The sequence below is a fragment of the Malaclemys terrapin genome, chromosome 10 (assembly GCF_027887155.1).
Source record: "Malaclemys terrapin pileata isolate rMalTer1 chromosome 10, rMalTer1.hap1, whole genome shotgun sequence".
Classification (NCBI taxonomy): domain Eukaryota; kingdom Metazoa; phylum Chordata; order Testudines; family Emydidae; genus Malaclemys; species Malaclemys terrapin.
The window spans coordinates 2964463-2985543 of record NC_071514.1 but is presented as its reverse complement, the minus strand read 5'-3'; the positions used below and the strand labels follow the sequence as shown (position 1 = coordinate 2985543).

The following is a 21081-nucleotide window of genomic DNA, read 5'->3' as shown; positions in this document are numbered from 1 at the left end:
AGAGAGCCAAGCCCATTGAATGAATAAACTATGTGCATTGGGATTTCAAGGGCTTGACTGGGTAGGAGTGGGACAAGACGGCATTTATCGAGGCCAGAGAACAGGATGGTGCAGTAACTGAGATGCGAGATGATGAAAACTTGGATGAGTTTTAGTTGTGTGGATGGTCAGGAAAGACCATATCATGGCAAGGTTATGCACAAAGAATCAGCAAGATTTAGACATAGCATGGATGTGAGGCCCTAGAGAGGTCTGAGGTGATGCCCAGGTTGTGCCTGGGGGACAAGCAGGATGATGGTGTTGCCCACGGTAATCGAGAAAGGAGGTAGCAGCAGGGGTCTGGAGAGTTTAACCATGTTGAACTTTAGCTGGTGGTGTTGGAGCGACGGGGCCGAGGTTTTAGTTTGGTCAGAATGAGGTGGGTCTGGAGTACAGAGCTGTGAGTGGTCAGCACAGCGGTGGTAGCTGAATGTGTGTTTGCAGATAAGCTTATCCAGGGATAAGATGTGGAGGGAGAAAAGAAGGGGACCAACGGCAGAGCCCTGTGGACCTCCACAGAAGGGGTCTGGAGAAGAAGCCTCCAGGGGACACGCCGAAGGAAGGAGCCGCAGTAGGGGGCAAACCAGGAGAGGAGAGCCACAGAAGCTCAGGGCGGAGAAGATTTCCAGAAGAACGTGGTCAATCAAAGGTGGCTGATGGGTCAAGGAGGTCGAGGGTGCAGTGCTGGTTCTAAGCTTTGGCTAGGAAGAGGGCATTAATGACCTCGGGGAGAGCAGGTTCAGAGGTGTGCGAGGGGTGGCATGGGAGCAGAGGAGCCCCATATGGTGACTGTAGACAGCATGTTCAGTGAGCATAGAGCTGACAGGGAGCTGGGGTGGTAGCTGGCGAGGCAAGGGGGTGAAGGGTGGGCTTTTAAGATGGGAGCGATTAGAGCATCTTTGTGTGGGGAGGGGAAGAGCCAGAGGAGGGAGCGATTAAGGAGAAGAGCAAGGGAAGGGATGACAGTGGGCACGAGGCAGACCAGGAGATGGAACGGGATGGGGACATTGAGGCAGGTGGTGGGGACAGAGCAGATGAGCAACTTCTGCATGTGTGACAGGAGCCAAGGCGAGCGTTGTAGAAGGGGAAGGAAAGGGAGGCGAGCCGCAGGGGAGGGGGACGTATTTATAGGGATAGTTTTGCCGATAATTCAATGTTAGCACCAGTATAGCCAGCTGGGGTGTGGAATCCAAGACTCCTGCCCAGTTCCCCACTCATGAGACAACCCGGCCTTTTTCATTACAGTACCTACCTTGGCTTTACAAAGAGAATTGGGATTTTCCATGGACCAAACCATCCACTCTATGGACCAGCCCATCGAGCCCAATATTCTGCTCTAGACTATGGCCAAGAGCTGCTGCTGCAGAAGAAAGTGAAAAGGGCCCAACGATGCACCGACCCTCCTCCCACCCTCCCAAACACCCCTCCCCGTCCCACTTTTTGGCACGCCTCTGTGCCTTACATAACTGATAAAGAGCTTACTGTGGGCTTGATGCTCCATATGGTCTTTTTCTTGTGCATATAATCACAGGGCTAGTGGAGCCTCAGGGTTTGATTAGTTAAGTCAGCAAAACAATCAACAGCTTCTGGGTGTTCTCCTAAACTGCTCCTCTCACTAGAGCTATTTTTAGCTGTGTTTAGGTTGGCAAGTGTTTGACCATTTTCAGTTTCAGTTGTGTGCAAGCATGAGCGAGTCGTGTTATCAGCTCGCCCATCACAAACCCAGGGTGTGGAGGGTTTTGCATTTTGACTTTTATGTGCAACAATAAAAACTTGCATCGTAGCAGAACGTTGGCTGGTCAGAATTAGACACTTGAATGCCGAAGGGTTGTTTCATCTCCGCTCAAGAGCAATAATGACTCTGTTTTTTACAAGACGAATTGGTGACCAGCCAACTTCCTCTGGGGCAATTCCTGTGTCGTGTTGAGCCCGCTGGAATTTACCTTTTAAAAAAAATAAAGGCGGGGGGAGGGGAGTAATAGTCAAACAGCCCCATTCATTACAACATGCTCGTTAGTGCAGAGAGAGAACCAAATTGTTCATCAAAAAAAAGCGCTCACTTTTTTTTCTAAGCCAACCACAGCCTAAAAGAAATATTAGCTGCATACAAGCACATCCTCTTCTAAAAGCCCAGAAGAGTGATGGACGCTCTCGAAGAACAGGGCTCAAGATCTAGCTTAAAACAAGAATTAATACAATCTCAGCCTCTGCCCCCAAAATGAAAACCCCCCCTGAGTGTGTGTAGTGACTGTGCTCATCTCTCTCACGTCCGCTCTCCAGCGCCGCTGCGTGTGTGTAGTCACTGTGCTCATCTCTCTCACGTCCGCTCTCCAGCGCCGCTGCGTGTGTGTAGTCACTGTGCTCATCTCTCTCACGTCCGCTCTCCAGCGCCGCTGCGTGTGTGTAGTCACTGTGCTCATCTCTCTCACGTCCGCTCTCCAGCGCCGCTGCGTGTGTGTAGTCACTGTGCTCATCTCTCTCACGTCCGCTCTCCAGCGCCGCTGCGTGTGTGTAGTCACTGTGCTCATCTCTCTCACGTCCGCTCTCCAGCGCCGCTGCGTGTGTGTAGTCACTGTGCTCATCTCTCTCACGTCCGCTCTCCAGCGCCGCTGCGTGTGTGTAGTCACTGTGCTCATCTCTCTCACGTCCGCTCTCCAGCGCTGCTGTGTGGCCCACCAATTGTCGTTCAGAGTTAGCCACAGCGGCCCGGGAACCTGGCGAAAGCACAGGGCAGGGACTCGAAATGGCTGGGTTTTGAGGGAAATTGCTATTGAAAGGCTCGATGGCCAGCGAGGGTCTCGCTTTAACCAGTGCTGAATGGGGGAACCCCTGCCACGTTAGGGGCATTAGCAGCGTGTGCAGAGAAGTTAGGGGTAGCGGGGGGGAGCCCCATGGCACGGGTAGCACTGGTTTAACAGCTCATCCATCCGCCAGTGGGGTGCTGGCTCATGCGCTTGTAAGGGGGTTGGGCACAGTGTATTAAGGACTAGAGTCATAGCAGGACTTCGGTGTCTAATGACCACGTCAGGTGCCGGAATCCCAGAGGCAGGCCCCAATGGGATTCACAAAGGTCTGCTCAGCTACCACTGAACCCTGACTACGCCTAAACTCTCTCAGCGCCTACGTGCTTGCAGTGAAATTCCCAAGGCCCATACGTTTCTTCCTGTGCCCGCATGCAGTGCCGCCCCACGCCGGGCAGCCAGACGCCCAAGGCCTGGAGTGATTCGCGAACTAGGGGAAGAGATTTCAGAGTAGCAGCCGTGTTAGTCTGTATCTGCAAAAAGAACAGGAGTACTTGTGGCACCTTAGAGACTAACAAATTTATTAGAGCATAAGCTTTCGTGGACTACAGCCCACTTCTTCGGATGCATATAGAGTGAAATATATATTGCGGAGCTATATATACACACACACACACACAGAGCATGAACAGGTGGGAGTTGTCTTACAGGGGAAGAGAGAGGTGCTCCTTCGCCAAACTCGCCGACAGGGCCCACACTCAGACCTCGCCTGCCAGCTTGGGCCCCAGCCAGGGGAGCGGGCAGCGGAGGGGGACCTCCCTCAGGTGAGGGCCCAAGCCCCTGGGCTGTGGCAAATGCTACAGTGGCTGCCTCGGCCTGGCCAGTTGAAGCCGCTCTGCTGAGGATAGTAAATAAATAAAAGTCATGGAGCAGGGGGACTGTATCCTGGGTCTCCCCCACCCAGCTGAGTGTGCAGATGACCAGGCTGCAGCTTGTGCGGGCTCTCTGGCACCATGGCGCTCTCTGTATTTCTCCAGGGTGGAACAGCTTCAACGGGCGACTGAGGCAGCCCCTGCAGAATATCCCATAGCCCACTGGTTGCAGCACCGTTCCACTCCCTTCTCTCCCGGAGGGGGAGGGATTTGAACCAGGGCTCTCCCCATCCCAGGCGAGTGCCCGAACCACTGGGCTACAAGTTAGGATGGAGCTCCATAGACTTCCTCCCCTTCCAGAGTTCTTGCTCAAACAGCCTAGGTGCCGAATGCCAAGCGAGGGGTTGCATCCGAGAATCCTAACTAGAGGGAGGCGCCTGGATCAGCACACACCCCTCAGCTTGGCACCTCCCGTTGGCTAGCCTAGGTGGCCCCTTGCCTGGTATGCTGGCTGTGCAGAACTCCCAGCATTTCAAGTGGCTACAGCAGGATGCAACTGATCACCACCAGTCCCTGTGGAGCCATCCCCGCTGCACCCAGCAGCTCCACCGCCGTGTGTGCACTACGCTCCGCCTTGGCCTTCCAGCAGGCTCCCCTGCAGGCACTGAGCATGCTCAGGAACGCTGAAGTCGCTGCTGTCCTTAACTCTGCCCGTGCCACGCCAGGTTGATTTGTGAATCTAGTCCCTTCCACCTCCAGCATCTCTGCCAAATTCCTTCTTTGCTGATGGGTTTTTCCAACAACGCACAAAGCATCACTAGCGGCAGGACTCATGTGGCAAGGGAAATGAAACTGCCCAGAAATAGCACTGGTATGAAATTAATAAATACTGAAGAGATAAGCCTGACAGCTTCATTACTTGACTTTGGCTGTCCACCCATTATTAAAAGGTGGGATTTCACTCGCAGGGAGGCATAGTGCTTGATGCTCTTTGGTAAGGAAGCTGTGTGCCCTCGGAGTGCTTGTCCTGGGAAGAACAGAGATCACAGACCCATCCCAGGAGAAGGATGCCAATCACGTAGGACTCCTTAGAGGAGGCACAGCTCCCTCTCTCTGTGTCAGTGGGGGGATGATTTCTGAAGGCATCCGCATATGTGGCAAAACCAGGACCCACATTAGGAAAACTGCAAACTAGCAAATCTTGGAAAATGCAAAGAAATCAAGGCAGGCATATTAATGGTAGATCTCAAATTCTAATAGCCAATAGAAGGCAGTGAATGGGGGCCCAGCCCTGCAAAGAGGGGGTTACTTACCTGTAACGTGGGCAGGAGGCACAGAGCTTGAATCCTGGTGTCTTCTGCATAATCCAGATACTAGTGTGGGTAATTGGGTTGGGAGGTGGGGGCAGAAAACAGATTCCCCCAAAGTCCAAATCCTACAAAAACTCCTACTAAAAATGAAAACTACGTAAGAAACAGTCGAATAAAACCAAACTCTATACAATTTCTAAAACTTTTTTCTTTTAAGTGTGTCAGAGACAAAAGGACACTAGTCATTCCAACTCGGACCATGCGGCGGAGAGAAGGAACTGGAGAAGCAGTCCGTCTTCCCTGCCGTTTAGCTCCTCGGACAAAACCCTGACGTGAGGCAAGGGCATGTGCACGGACCAACAGTCACGGCTCCCTTCAAATCCTCCAGCTCGGGCCACATAGTGCGCATGTGTAACCCCTCAGTGGAGTACAACAGAGACCGGAGACCCTTTCCTTACATTAGCAGGCCTTCGTCACATTACCACTCCGATTTCCCTCTGTGGCACCAGCGGTAGCCATCCTGAAAGCCCTAATATAGGCAAGGCTTCTGCAGCCATTTTTAACGCCATAGCGAATAAATATATGGAGATATACCTATCTCATAGAGCTGGAAGGGGCCCCGAAAGGTCCAGCCCCCTGCCTTCACTAGCAGGACCAAGTACTGATTTTGCCCCAGATCCCTAGGTGGCCCCCTCAAGGATTGAACTCACAACCCTGGGTTTAGCAGGCCAATGCTCAAACCACTGAGCTATCCCTCCCCCCTAAAATACGGAAGGCTTCACAAATTTGCGTGTTATCCTTGCGCAGGGGCCATGCTAATCTTCTCTGTATCATTCCAATTGACTTGCTCTGAACAGGTTTATTGGACGCCATGTTGAAAGTAGCTGCAGGAGCCTTGTCTCTGCTAGGGCATTCATCATTGCGCATGCTGACGCAACAGCGGGGACATTTTAAAAAAAATCTCCCGAGTGTCGATAAGCCCTGAGGAGTCACTGAGCTTAGTGCCCTAAACAAGAAAATGCGCCATCAATTCAGTGGACTTGGGCGGCACACCATGAGCCTGCACTCGGATGGCGTCTAGGACTCTTAGCGAGCTGTCAGTGGGGGCTGCCCCCAGGAGAGACCCTGCCTCGCTACCCACCTTTCTTTCTAAACTTGTTCCAGAATGCTACTCGAGGCTGCTAGTGATCCACTTCAGCTGGATGTTCTAGCCGCAGACCCACCATCCCACAGCTGGTTCGGCAACCATCCTGCACGTTATGCAGCTAGTTTTGATTGGTTCCTCACCACCTGTAGGGCAGGTCAGAGAATGGTAGACACAGGCCATTAAGGCTACAGCGTCATTAATTCAACCATGTCTCCATGCAGAGTTTTTCACTGGAGAACATCTCACCGTTGACCAACTACGAGCTAGAACTGTACTGGTAGGAGCTAGCGTCCCCGACGCCAGGCGCAGAGTTTTTTGGACCTTCACACGGATGCTGGACAAGACAAGCTTCTCCAACTCAACTGCAGTCTAGCCATGAGGCGTTTATGCCTCTTCAGCACAATGCAACTTGAAAGATGTAGGGCATACATTTTATGTAGTCTGATCTGCTGCATAACATAGGCCATGGAAACTCTCCCATTGATTCCTGCACCACGCTCACAAGTTCTGCTTGAGCTAGCACAGATCCTTTCAATACTCAGCAGCGTTTTTAATAGAGGCAGGTACAGTACATGCTGGCACTTGTAGGTCATGGTGGCTTCCTACAACTCCCAGGCTGCAGATAGCCTTTATTTGTTCTTGGCTGAGTTATAAACAGTTCAGCAGGTACTGGAGATGGCTTGGGTAATCAGTGAACTGAACGGCTTGTGAATTGAAAGAACATAGTTTTCTAGTTCAGAAAACTCCTTGCCAACTACTGTACTTGCTCCATGTAGCTAAGAAAAAAAGAGAAAAACTTTTAATGTGTGGCATTATAGTATGTGGTTTTACTGTTTCAGGTGATGCAACATGTCCTCTTGTAACATGAGAATTCAGTGAAAATGTGTAGCTAACAAAAGCAACTTGAATACTAGAGCCAATGCAGTATTCACTAACAAGGAGCTTTCAGCACCAGCACATGGTCATTAAACTTGAAATCAAGTCCGATTATAAACTAACGTGGGGGGGGGGGGGGAAATACTACAACCTGAGGACCACAGCCCAACAATTTCAGTTTGTAAAACCTGAAACGGTATAGATGATGTCAACCCAAGCCACATGAGAGGATAGTTGGAATGAAACCCAGGAGATTAAAATAAACAAGTGCATCCACACACACAGCTGCATTGCTGCATGGCAAAATTGTGCAAGTATGAGGAATGTCCGGTGTGGCAGAATTGCCGAAAACACAGTGATATTTGAGAGCCAATCAGACACTGTCCACGGAGAAGGGTGGCCTCAGATGGTCCTTTCCCTTTTTATTTGTTTCCTAGAAAAAAAAATATTTTCCAAAAGACGTGGAGACCTTAGTAATACCAAGAGCTTCAAAAATAAACTAGCGATTTGAGATGTCCCATTGGAGACTTCGTTAAAGGCCCCAATTTTCAAAGGGTGGGTGCTTAGCACTTTCTCAAAATCAGGGCCTTTAAAGTACATCTAGTTGGGCACCTAAAACTGAGGCATGCTAAAAACACAAGTCGCTTTTGAAAAACTCAGCGATGGTCAGGGCTTAGACCGGGCCAGGTCAGCGACCTGGCACTTAGTTTTGAAGGTCTCATCGGTCTCCAGAATCTGAGCTTTCATTAAAAACACACGGCAAAGTCTAGCCCTTACGGTTCACAGAGAGAACCTTGACAATGTGAAATGAGTGTAAACTTGCCTGCCTGCATTTGCAGAGAGCCTGACGCAATAGCTCTGAAAAGATGAATTGCCCCATGTGTCTCCAGGGAGGTTAACTCAGATGCCATTGATGATAGTTTAAAATGTGGACATTTAAATTATTTCATGGCTGATCACAGCATGAAAGGGGAGGGAGGATCACGGATTGCACAAGCTACTCTGAGTGGAGCTATTCATGGATGATTTTTAGGGAAGGGCCACTTGTTTTTAGCCCCCTCTCCCATCCGAACCATGCAGCCGAAAGGCCAGATGGGAGGAACAGAGCGCGGGAAACATCTGAGCCCCAAGGGGAAGCCAATGCCAGCAGGGCTCCTAGGTCCCTCTGAGGGGGCGATATTCCTGCTGAGCTCAGGGCTTCCCTGTCTTCCAAACAGCCAGGCCAGCCACACAATCTGCTGAGCGTGGCAGCTTGGTTTTGCACTGCAAATTGATGGCACTTAGCTCGGGGCTGGAACTTGGGTGAGTACCACCAATTCCCTCCCCGCCCCCATAACCCTGGCCAGGGCTTTTATTTTTTCCAGCCAGAGGAAAGCCCCCTCTAAAACACTTGCAGAGGCTGCAGTGATATGAGAAATGCAGACATACTCCTCAATGCCATTAAAAATTCATCTTCAACAGGCAGCATTTGGGCAGAGGTATATTTAGAAGGTATTAGGAGGTATCCATGTGCATTAGTCAGAGTCACCTGTTAAAAGGCCAACAATCTGCCAGGCCTAGCTGTGCATAAACTGTCCCAGGGATGATTTAAAGGCGATGCAGCGAAAACGTACTTGCAGCCAGTTGTTGATTCTATTGCTTTGGGACGGGTGAAACACCCGCTATAGAAGAGTCAAACAAGACAGTCTTCATGGGGGGGGGTGGGGGAGGAAGGGGCGCTTGTATAAAAATACAAATACATTTACATTTATCAATTGCTGCTAATAGTTTTCAGCAGGCAAAGCAAGCTGCAGGTTTTTGGAGGGATTAAGCCAAATTTATTATCTAGTAGTGCAATTTTCCACCGGGATCCGGTGAAGCACTAGCTCTTGGGACCGGAGAGATGATAAACATCGAACGGCAGACACTGCGAGGACTGTTTTATCTATGCCATTTGAAGTGATGACACCCTTCAACCAAATAAACAAAGCAACGAGGAGGGGCATGTTGTTAAATGAAGTGTCTAACGAACAGAATCCTCCCCGCCACATCCCAGACAATGGTAATGCACAATCATTCATTATAACTCAATTACAGTAATTAAAACTGGTGGGATGCAGCGGCAGAACAGATGAAGGGAGTAGTGCCAACAAAATTTACACTCCGTGTCATCAGCTAGAGATAACAACAGCTGATGGCGTCCCGCGCCTCCTCGTGCCATCTGTTCCGAGCGCCCGGGATGAGAGACTGGCATTAGGTGCCACAGCAACTGAGCGTATGGTGGATAAAAAGGGCTTTCATAACTTCCAGACATGGCAACAGCCGGAGTGGAGACAATAAGCAAACACTCACCCAGACTGCAGCGGTACCTGGCCTGCCCGACGTTCGGCTGCTTGCATTCTGAGCGAGGAGCTGCTGGAGTCTATAAAGGTTGCTTCCCGCTCGCTGAATACGCCCCCACGCCGAAGAGAGGCAGGGAAGCTGGCCCCGGCAGGGCAATAGGAGCAGGAACTTTCCTGCAGGATGCCAGCTTGAGTCCAGCCCAGCGCAGACAGAGCTGTCACTGGCTGATGCCCATTGGGTAGCGGATGCAAAACGAATTGGGGGAGGGTCTGAATCCAATCCCTGCCAGACAGACGCCCACCCCTGGTTGAGCAGCTGGGCCCTGAAGCCAGCCCTATTCCTGACATTCAGGGGCACCCTGCTTGGTGCTAATGCGCTGGAGAAGGTGCTGCCCAACACTAGCTCCCCCACGGGAGGTGACGCTGGTGCTAACTGAACAGGAGGATGAAACTAAAGGTACCCCCCTCAAGAGGTCCCTTGGAGGTCAAGGCTGAGCTACACTGGTGGGGTCTCCGGCTGCCTGGTCTGGGCCTCGCTGGCAAGCAGAATTGAAGCTGCCAGCATCACATATCTGTCTCATAACATAAGAGCCAGGGGTCACCAAATGAAATTAACAGACAGCAGGTTTAAAACAAACAAAAGGAAGTATTTCTTCACACAACACACCGTCAACCTGTGGAACTCCTTGCCAGAGGATATTGTGAAGGCCAAGACTATCTAGTTCTTTTTTGAACCCTGTTATAAGTTCATGGAGGATAGGTCCATCAATGGCTATTAGTCAGGATAGGCAGGGATGGTGTCCCTAGCCTCTGTCTGTCAGAAGCTGGGAATGGACAACAGGGGATGGATCACTTGATGATTCCCTGCTCTGTTCAGTCCCTCTGGGGCACCTGGCATTGGCCACTGTCGGAAGACAGGATACTGGGCTAGATGGACCATTGGTCTGACCCAGTATGGCTGTTCTTATGTTCCCTCTCTTTGCAGAGCCCTTACGCGAGAGAGAGAGAGAGAGAGAGAGAGAGAGAGAGAGACTGCTGCTGCTTTCATGAGAGGATGGCACGGATGAAGAGCAGATGAAGATAATGAAAACAATTATTGTTCACCAAATATAGCCTGAGCGTGCCTAGACCTGGTAGCATTGGGCCTGGCTTTTCCCGCTGCTCCAGCAAACACTTGTTCAGCTTAGTTAACAGCCAGAGGCCGGCATGGGACTTCTGAAAGACAGAACAGATGACTTTGCAGCATCCCATCAAGCAGCAGTGCAGAAAACCTGTGGAAAATCAAGCTGTATGCCCTCTCTCCAGCGGGGCGGCACAGCTCCCTCCCTGCCAGGGAACACAACCACAATAAACACCACACAGGGAACATAACAGGACACAACTAAATCCATCAGGCCAATTGAATACGTCACCAGTCAAGAGGCCATGGACGCAAGGTTTTTCCTGATAAATCCCCAGGCACAAAAAGTGCAAAGAGGAGCTGAAATAGAAACAAAAGGCAGGGAGTCGATCGATCCTGAGGAACAGATTCCTCGCTGGCCCGAGTGTTTTCAGGTACATTTCCTTGAATTCCCCTGGAAACGTGACGCTTTTTTGACAATTATTTACTTTGCTTCGTATACGGGGGCTGCTTGAACCAGAGAGTGTTAAACAAATAGCAGTTGCTACAGATGACCTTTGAAATCAAAGCATAAAGCTTCCCCAACGAAGCACCTCACCAAAACAAAGACCAAAAATGCTGCAAGTCTAATTCAGCAGCCTGGGATGGCTCTCCCTTGAAATAAGCTATTCTTTTAAACTCAGGTATTTAGAGCAACCCCCAGACTGGAGTAACTGACAAATAGGACATGCTAGGCTTCCACGTGGTCAAACCATTTGCTAAGCTGCCAAGCGAAGTAGCAACGGCTTCTCTTTACTCTACGGTATTTTATAGCAACATCAGTCCAAAGCGGAACTAAAAGCATCTTTACAAGCCCTTATTAATATGCAAGATAAGAAATTAGTGCAGACAGCTTGGAAAGCGATGAGAAAGCCCAGCTCATGAAGAGGGCCTTGCTGGTAGAGGGAAAGTGGAATTAGCTTATTCAAAAATTTATCACCTTCTCTAGTCAGTGCTTTTTGAAAGGTTACAGTCGAGCCAAATTAATTATAAAGGCCAACACATTGCTGGAAGTTGTTGAAAGGAGAACATCACAATACGCATACATCATCATCAACAATAGTGCAACGTAGGCTTGGTCCTTTGTACTAGTCCAGTGAGTTGGGTTGTTACTAAACACATTTTTATGCCTTTGCGTTAAATTCTTCCAAAGTTTACAACAAAGAATTTCTGGTGATTTTTGTGTCGTTTAATGGCCCCATGTGTAAGTGCCTCATTCCATTCAGCTTAAAATCAGATTTAATGCACTCATAACCATTTACTGCTGTACATTATCGGAAACCCAAGCCGCTAGAGTGCTGCTCCAGCTTTTTATTTCTCCCTCCCAGCAGGCTCTGTCATGTTCAATACATCACTGGGGAAACCCCTGTAGGATGTTACATATGTCCTAGTTCAAGAAAAGTGCTTTATCTCTGTCAGGGGTTGCCTGTTCTGAAAGCAATGGAACACTAGACATTTGCATCAAATAATTTCCACAGAGGAGACCAACTTATCCCCACCCCTCTGAGAAATAAGAATTCGGTTGCACGCCTACAGACCCCAAAGACTTTCTCCTCCCCGCAAATGGCACAGAGCATTGCATTACTCCATTTGTCAATGGAAGCAGCAGCCTCACTCACCGCCCGGACAGAACGTGTGGGGTGCAGCAGGTATTTATGTATCAAAGGGGCAGAGTAGTGTCTGTTTGCCCATGTGCTAGGCCACAGAACCAACCAACCAAAATTAAATTACCAACTTAATTCTACATCCATAGGATGTGTGTGAAGACCAAGGTCATCCCGTGGTTGATCAGTGCAGAACTGGGGCAAGATGATTCTAAGGAGAAACTTGCCCCAAGAACTTTGAAATATCCAGATTTTCTGTATTAATTTTTGTTCAACTTTAAAGGCAAACTCTAGTAGGTGGCCAATTCTCCATCAATCTCTTGAAGCAGGTACCATCGTATTGCCAATACTAGCAGCGGTTGTGATCATCTTCCTAGGTTACTTCTTTAGTCTCTTCATCCGGGGAGTGGGAACTCTGTACAGAACAGATGTTTTCCAAAATAAGACAGAGTTTAAAAAAAATAAAATAATAATAATAATAATGTGGAGGAGGAAATCCCATCCCCACATCTATTGGATTACAGCACGCAGCCAGCTTCAAGGCCTGGCTCTAGTGTTCTCATGACTTGTTTGGAATCATCTGTCACAGGAAAAGGACAAGGTAAAATGCTGGCAGAGGTACTTTGGAGTCTTGAACGTATTCTGCTGTTGGTTTGTCTTTACCGGTGACTTCAGCAGTCACGTACATATCGAAACACTGAACAGTCACACCCATTACCCACCAGCCACATGCTCTAAACTGCTACTCTACAGTGGCAACAGGGATATAGCATCAAGAGCAGGAGAAGGAGCAACTACAACCCGAGGCACTGTGTACGATCAGGAGCTGGCCTGGGGGATTGGCCCTTTGATCTCTGCTTCCTCACTTTCCCTTCAAGTCCCGCTTCCCAGCCACTGTGCTCACGACGGGAGACAGAACAACGCAGCCGGTCCCCAGCGCACATTCATCTCGGCGTCCCTGAGCCAAAGTTCTTCAACATCAATGCAGACTCCCAACGACTTCAAGGGGTGTGGATCAGGCCCGAGCTTCGCAGCAGCGGCCCAGCCTGTGGCCATGGTGAGTAGGAAACGGAGTTACCGACCTTAGGTTTCATCCCTCCACCAGCCGACGGGCCAGGCTCACCACCCGTAAGAACAACAATGGCCGTTTTGTTTGTTTGTTTTTATTAACAACTCAGTGCAGGTTTTCAGAGCGCAAATGGTTTATAGACACTTGGTTTTCAGTTGAGCTTCATTACATTTAATTTTTATTCTCTCTCTACTTTTTTTTTTTTTTTTACAAAAACAGTTGTAGTTATTAACAGCTGTACATATTCTGCTACATACTTTGGTGTAAAGTTGAGACAGTGTGACTTAGTAACCCTCCGCCTACTTAGTTACACCCAGTTTATCTTTTTTTTTTTTATTATTTAAAAAGCACCAACTTGCAAACAACCATTTTGGGACATTAGCTTGTGGTGTTATTAAAGTGGGAATTTTCACTCAAAGTTCAAAACCCTCTAACCCTTTCCAACTCATTCCAAGCTGGTTGTAAAGTGTGGCTTGTACACTGAAAAGTGACTCTAAATATGGCATTCTCTGGCTCTGTGTTCATTGTTTCTCAATGGATTAATTCACATGGGGGACTGAGAGTCAAGCTGGGTTCATTAGCACTCTCACATTATCACCAGTAATAATGATCCTGCAACTGGAACTTACAAAAATCATTCCGCGGATGATGAGCAGGCCATAAAAGAATCCGTCTCCTTCTGCTATCACACTGCGGAACAATACAAGTGAACAGAAAAGAGTAAAAATGTGTAGCCATTAAAAATAAGCAGATCTGGCTCTCATAGAAAGCAGATTCACTGAACATGGTGCCATCTTTACATAGTCATTTTTCTGCACATAACTGCACTTCAAAAAACCATTCTCTTTTTTAAAAGATGCTTTTTTACTTAAGAGCTTTTTGTGACAGTGCATAACAAATCAAAATTCACACTTTTTTGCATGACAGGCAAGTTTCTTGGAATCAGAGGTGCATCACTACTACTAAGTCTCCTGGGGTGCATACTTTTTGCCTTTGAAATTTCCCTTGTTTTTGTTCTGGGGGGAAAAAAGTCCAATCTTAAAATGTGAGACTTTGGGGAAAAAATTCCTATGAAGTTTACTTTCACCCCCAAATCTATATTCTCCCCCGCCCCAAACCAATAGCTACTGCTGGAGGGTACTGCTGACTACTTGCAATTCAGACGTGATGCTGAATGGACGTCCAAGAACAGAAAGTTAAAGAATATCTCCAACTTCATTGTCCGTTTCTTCTTTTGTACTATCGCTTTCAAACAGGTAGTTTTCACCGTAACCCTAATTATTTTTGACCAGATTAAAATCAAAAATTAAAAAATAATCCATAAAAATGTAGTATAAAAATTCTCTTCCATATGCTACAATACAGGGTGAGCACTTCTGCTACACAAATACTTTTATTTCCTGTTGATTTATTTAACCTTTTAGTACAAAATGTTGATACACCGGCCTGTGTGGGGATGGGTTTTCCTCCGATGGAACCAATATACCAAAAGTGACAAGACCATAAAGCCACGGACCCCTACCAGAGACAGCCCCTCGCCCCCACCTCACACAAACCCTACTTGTTAGTAAACTTTGTTTAAAAAAAGAATTGTATTTTAAAGGTTATCCATTCTAATTCTTGACTTTCATTTGAATACAAAACACATAAGTTGCTACTCTCTTTCGCGGCTCCCTGAGCTGAATTTTACTAGGTTTTCTTTGAAATTATTCCTCATCATTTATGTCCGAAGATCAAGAAGGGCTTGAGCAGAAGTGTCTTAGAAAATGGACTTCCTGTTTTCTTCAAACATATGAGCACAAAAATCCATAGAAAAATGTGATTGTTTTGCCGATGTCACATCAGTAGCTGAAGGTCTGACCAATTTCACTTCAGTCCATACAGTGTTCAAACATTTGACTAACACACTGAACAATTCACATGTACGACAGTAGGAACAACTTTCACCAGTGGACATCTCTGCTCAATCTGGTTACAAGCTGCAGGTCAAAGTAGTATCTCAAATGGATACTTTGGGGGGGGGGGGGGGGGGGGGAGGGAATTGCCACCACCAAACCCATCAGTGGAATACAATTACAGCAGACAAAAAGAAAATAAAAAATAAAAAATACACAACTAGTGTACCAGGAGGATTAACCTCACCCTTTCAGTTCTATTCACTAGTCCGTTATTTACATTTTTCACAAGTCTTCTATAGAGCGCAAAAAAAAAAAAAAAAAGTCACAATAAAAAATAAGTCCTTTATAGTGCCACCAAAGCGCAGACAAAAGAACAACAACAAAAACCCTAAAACCAAAACAAAACCTGTTTAGGGCTTCAATGTGTGCCGTATTCACAGACCTCCAAATACATCCAGATATGCCACGGCTTAAAATAAAAATTGCTGAAACGCATCAGTCCATGTACATTACTCGGAGTCCATGAAGATCCACATTACACAGCCTGGCAGGAAACGCTCTCAATGCATGGCTGCTCTCCTTTCCTTTTCCTACATCCTTCAGAATTTTGCCATTGTCTTGTCAGACTCGAGCCTAATATTCAGAGTTGACAGCCCTGTTAAAATCCTTGTTTAATAGATGACCTCATAGACTGTGGCCTTCTTGTCACCAGAGCCTGTAACAATGTATTTGTCATCTGCTGAAATGTCACAACTTAAGACAGAGGAGGATTCTTTCGACTGGAAAAGGGGGGAAAAAAAAACAAAACAGAAAAATCAGTTCACATTCTAGATCTTCCACTTTCAACTGCAGCTGACTAAGGAGAAAAGCTTCTTTGTGATGAGACAGTTACTGTTATTTACATGCAAAACAGTGATAAATTTAAAGTTGCGGATGCACCAAAATACACTTTTCTGTCAAGTTCCTTTCAGCCACATTCACTATCAGTCATTTTTAGCCAGTGGGTTCTCCTCCCAGCTCCACACGTTTTCTGTGAGACACTGACAGGACGGCTTGCAGACATCCCTGGCCTCACTGCAGAAGAGCGGGATGTTACATCTGCCCCTCTTCCTGCGGTAGGTGATCCCCGTTTTTAGTTTCTGTACCTTCCGAACTACACAGACAATGGTGTTAGCCCCGTGCTTGGAGACCCGAGGTCACTCTCAAACCCGGCTCGTTGCAGAGCAGCATTTAATGTTGCTCTGCGGCTGTAATGGCTCTCCCCATTGCACGGCTGGTACAAGAGGGACAGACGTTCGAAAGGCCCAAGCAAGAGCGCCCTCTTACCTGGAATATGCTTGCTCCATATGGCGTTCTCCAGGCATTGAGAAGATTATCTTTTCCTGTACTCACAAACCATTTACCTAAAACACACAAAGCACGGCGTCAGTTCCCCCACATCAGGGCAGGTCAGACACAAAAGCTGCAACTTATATTGTGTAGGTTAGTTTCACAATGGGAACATTATTCCAACGGTGGGGCTTTTCTGAGCCAAGCCTCTGTCAGCTCCCAAGCAGGAGATTATTAGTGACTGTGAAATCAATGCATGCACGGTAGGGAAGGTCACGCACTGCCCCTCTCCATTTCTGAGCTGAGCACACATATAGGAACAATTCCTACCAATGAAAAGGTCTGGCAGAATCCTGGCAAGTGACACTACGTTTCCTTGTATTTGCTATCTACATATGTACCAGCGTGGGATTATAGAACAGAAAAGGCCATTTTATTATCATTAGTACCTTTTAATCAACCGCCTTGATAAAGTTACCACCACCATTTGCTGGCCTTGTCACTTCAGAAGGCAACTGGCTTGTCTTTGAGGATAGCAGCAAACTGAGGTAGCTTAAAATGTGCAATTTTTAGTTAGACGATTCACCACTCCTAAGCCTTGGCTTCCAATCAGTGCATTTTCCCTCTGCTTTGGTTAACGAATTAATGTGTGGGCAGGACTTTGATTCACACAGTTTTCAGTGATATTGCTTAGCACGTCACACCTTCAGTCCAGTTGAGCAGGGAGGTTGTTTTACAATTGGAACCTACAATTTAACCATCCTCCTTACAAATCCTATTGGAAGTCATTTACACATGGACCAAATGTATACAATCTCTTATGGAAGTGCTCAGGATAGTGGTTCAGAGAGGTCCCAATTCAGCAGGGGCTTACCCACATGCCCAACTTTGAACACACAAGCAGCCCTGTTAAAGTCAATGGGGCCAGAGCTCTTAACTAAGCCAGAGGTCACTTACCACAGTAGGCAAATTTCAGAGAAAGGACGCAGCTCTCATGCAGGTGAAGCTGGTATTTATCCGGTTTGGTGTGGTGCAACACCTCGACGTTACTGCTCTCCATGCCCACCGCAAGCCATTCACCGGTGGGGCAGTAACCCAGCGAGAAGATCTAAAGGGATATTCAAACAGTCTTAGAACGGTCGTTCATCTCCTCACCAGCCAATCAGCTTCCTGGATTTGCCCAACCTTCCGCAACCCACCCTGCTACAGACACAGTTTTTGCAAAGCAAAAAGGGACCGGACTCACAGGCTGTGCTGGAGACCACCAGGGTGTTCATTTCCCCAGAGCGCAGCCATGGTAGGCTCAGATGCATGGCATGCTTCTCGACCTGGCCCATGCAGCAGGCCGCAACCATGCTGGGGTCGCTGTCACAACAAGGAAGTAGCTGAGACAGCTACTCGGATGCTCACATCACAACTGGCACCAATCAGCTAGGGCCCAAACTCACGCCATCAACTGTCCCACAGCTTTTAGTCATCGCAGACCTCACCCAGATTTAAACAAGCGATCTCGAGGCAAAGATTTCTGTAGCTGGAGCTCCCTAGTCCCCTAAGAATGCCTCTCCTTGGTTGCTGAAGTGAGTCTTTTCCTCCTGACTGAGTACTGCCCTGTATATGACTAGTCCTAAACTAACAACAACAGAAATAACTGCTCACTTTGGGGCTGGCAGCAACACAAGTCCGGTTCCATACAATGAATTTCCCCACCCCAGAAGAGTACACATTTCCATCACCACCCAAAGCTAAAAATTCTTTGAGCCCTGGTCACAGGGAGTCCAGGAGCAGTAATTGCTGAGGAAAACTGTGTACATAACATATAAATTGATCTACTTAAATGAAAGGGGGGGGGGGGGGAAATCAATGGAGAATTATCCAGGAAACCACAGGCCCTTTCTCCCATACCCCTATGCACACTCAGAATCTTAGTAACCAGGAACTAAACACTGATTATCCTGTTTTTCCTAACTTAAGCTTCAGTGCAATTAAATACAAGACTAAGCGTCTGCCACTGCTGGATTTGCCATGGCTTCTGCAGCCAGGCGTTACTGACTCCAGCTCTGTTGAAAGCCGAGGATCAATACAAAAGGCACATCATGAAACAGGAACTTTTTATTTAAACACACACAGATTTGTTCAGAGGGAGATTCTGGTACCTCTGTCGATGGAGCTGGAGTGGGTCAGGAGCACGGTTTCCCTGGAATGGCAGAAAATTCCCTGCTCTTCATTTATAGTCTTGTGCTATTCCAAGTTCCAGTAGAACTGAATAAAAATTAGGGCCTCTATGCGCTCTCCTATACTGGGGGGCACACATGCCCTGGGTTGATATTAAATGTGTGTCTGGCTACTACAACTGACAGCAAGATCGACGACTCAAAACAAAAGTGGTTTGGTGAGTTTGGAAGGATTCTGCTTCAATCACCTAAGCTACTGACATTTCCAGTCCAACAAAACCAGGACCCACGTGAACAAACGACAAGAGATTTTCTTCTTTTGAATCTAGCACTGTAGCCTCAAATGCAACCTGCTCCAGGGACAGGTTTCCAGCCAGAGTATTTATGGAGGTGGACAGAATGCGTCTTTCCAGCATTTCCCAACCTAGGAAAACTCTGCCTGGAAAGCAGCAAGATTAACTGGGGTCTAAGTCCTGCCTGTTCATGGCCTGGAAACCACAGCAGCACTGACTGCATGGCATCAGGCTGGCCAGATTCCCAATGCCAAGCGTTAATACAGTGGGAACTCCTGACAGACAGTGCCTGAGGCTTAGCAGCTGAGACTCTCTCTCATTCAGCAGAACAGTCAGAAATGCATTGTTTCTATTCCCTTATCAGGCACTTACAAGTTTAACTAGCGATATGGGGTCTGGGGGAACTGATGTGCAGTGACAATAGCCGCCCAGCCTCAGGTATTTGGAGTAAGCCTCCGACTACTGGGCGTTCAGTTAAATAGAAACTGGAAATCCCATAGGAAGTTGGGAATTCATATCACTTACAGCAGCAGCAGACCTGGTTAATCCAGCAGGGGTTTGCTTACCATTAAGACAACAGCATTTACCAACAGTAAGATCTGAGGTACCAGTTTACCCCTAAAAAGGTAATCCAATGAAATTAACAGGCAGCATGTTTAGAGCAAACAAAAGGAAGTGCTTCTTCACCCAACGCACAGTCAACCTGTGGAACTCCTTGCCAAGAGAGTGGCAAAGGCCAAAAGTATAAGAGGATTAAAAAAAGAATTAGATAAGTTCATGGAGGATAGATCCATCAATGGTTATTAGCCAAGATAGTCAGGGACACAACTCCATGCTCTGGGTGTCCCTAAACCTCTGACTGCTAGAAGCTGGGACTGGACAGCAGGGAATGGATCATCCAATAAATTGCCCAGTTCTGTTCATTCCCCCGAAGCATCTGGCACCTGACATTGTCATAGACAGGGTACCGCGCTAGATGGACCACTGGTCCGACCCAGTGTGACCAGTCTCATGTTCCAAACTATGGCAATTGTTGGCACCTGTTGACAAATGCTGGCTTCTTAACGGCAACCACTGCTCATGTCACTGACTTATTGACAAAGGAATGACCGCGGTGTTTAATTTAGACATCGCTAGTCTGTACACTAACAAGGAAAAGCATCATTCCCCTCCCACCCACAGCCCACTAGGGATACAAATCTTCAAGCAGCGCAGTCGGGTCTGCCCCACCTTTGTAAGACACCCAAGGTGCCAGAATTGTGGCACCCTCCCATTTAGATTGAGAAGAATATTAAGATGCACCCTGCCAGTTGCCACGGAGACCCTTGAATGACATTTCAACACAGAAGAGAATCAGCCACAAACTCCAGCCAAATACTGGTGATACCAGATAACCTTAAACCCACTGGTTAGCGCATAGCCCACCCTGCTCCGGTATCAGTGCCGAAGGAAAGAAACACCCCATTCATCAGAATCCACAACAAGATGAATTTTGCAATAGCCCGGTATCAGGCTGTCAGAAACCCAGTGCTTACCTGGGAAGTGAAGTCGTGCTGCTGGAGCTGTCTTCCTTCCCTAAGGTCCCAGGAACGCACCGTGTTGTCCAGACCTCCTGTCCATAATTTTGTACCATCATGCGAGATATCTATGCAGCTTGCGCCATCTGTGTGGCCTTGGAATTGCCTGAGAAACAAAAATCCAACACACAAGAGGAAGGGCTTTAGAAACCTCAACCAAACACAGTTGTGTCTCTCTCAACACTTGTGTTGCTTTGCGTTACATTCAGGGATCAACAACAACCCATCAGTATCTGTACAGTCGCTCCAAGGCCAAAACAGTTGCTGATAAGGAAGCTGGATGCCATGTTTATACAAAAGAAAATTGTGCGTGTGAGACGATACAATCTAACAAATGAAGTTGCACAAGTTCCAGTCTGTTCTACAGGCCGAGTACTGGCAGGGACTTAACGGGGGAACGAAGTAGTCGTTCTTTCCCCAGCTCTTCCCACAAAAGCAACCTCTCCCATCTCTCAGAGCTAATGTTTCAGGCTCGGACACCTCCACCGGTTTGCCCTCAGTTCCCATTTTTAAGGTTTCGTAGCAGCTAGAAACTCATTTTTCTTTTTCAGTAAAGCTGAGACTTGAGAACAAGAAGGAAGCTTGAGAGAGATTCCAGTGGACACTGGCGCAGTTTGAGCTCTGATCACTACTTATATATTGCCCCCATAACCTAAACTAACACTATTTCCTTTC

The 21081-nt window shown here is 47.6% G+C and overlaps 1 protein-coding gene and 1 pseudogene across 9 annotated transcripts in view; both read right to left on the bottom strand.

The window, feature by feature from the left end:
• Positions 1–5724: 5724 nt before the first annotated feature.
• LOC128845001 (U6 spliceosomal RNA) lies at positions 5725–5825 on the bottom strand (annotated as a pseudogene).
• A 9549-nt stretch (positions 5826–15374) lies between these two features.
• The window catches only part of TLE3 (TLE family member 3, transcriptional corepressor), a 46182-nt gene continuing 40475 nt past the window's right edge, over positions 15375–21081 (bottom strand). For all 9 annotated transcript variants that reach the window (XM_054041645.1, XM_054041647.1, XM_054041646.1 and 6 more), the window contains 4 exons: positions 20365–20512; positions 17323–17473; positions 16363–16439; positions 15375–15815 (listed from right to left, as the gene is read on the bottom strand). In XM_054041645.1, coding sequence (XP_053897620.1) covers positions 15708–15815; positions 16363–16439; positions 17323–17473; positions 20365–20512 — 484 coding nt within the window. In that variant the 3' untranslated portion in view covers positions 15375–15707. The remainder of the gene's footprint in view (positions 15816–16362; positions 16440–17322; positions 17474–20364; positions 20513–21081) is intronic.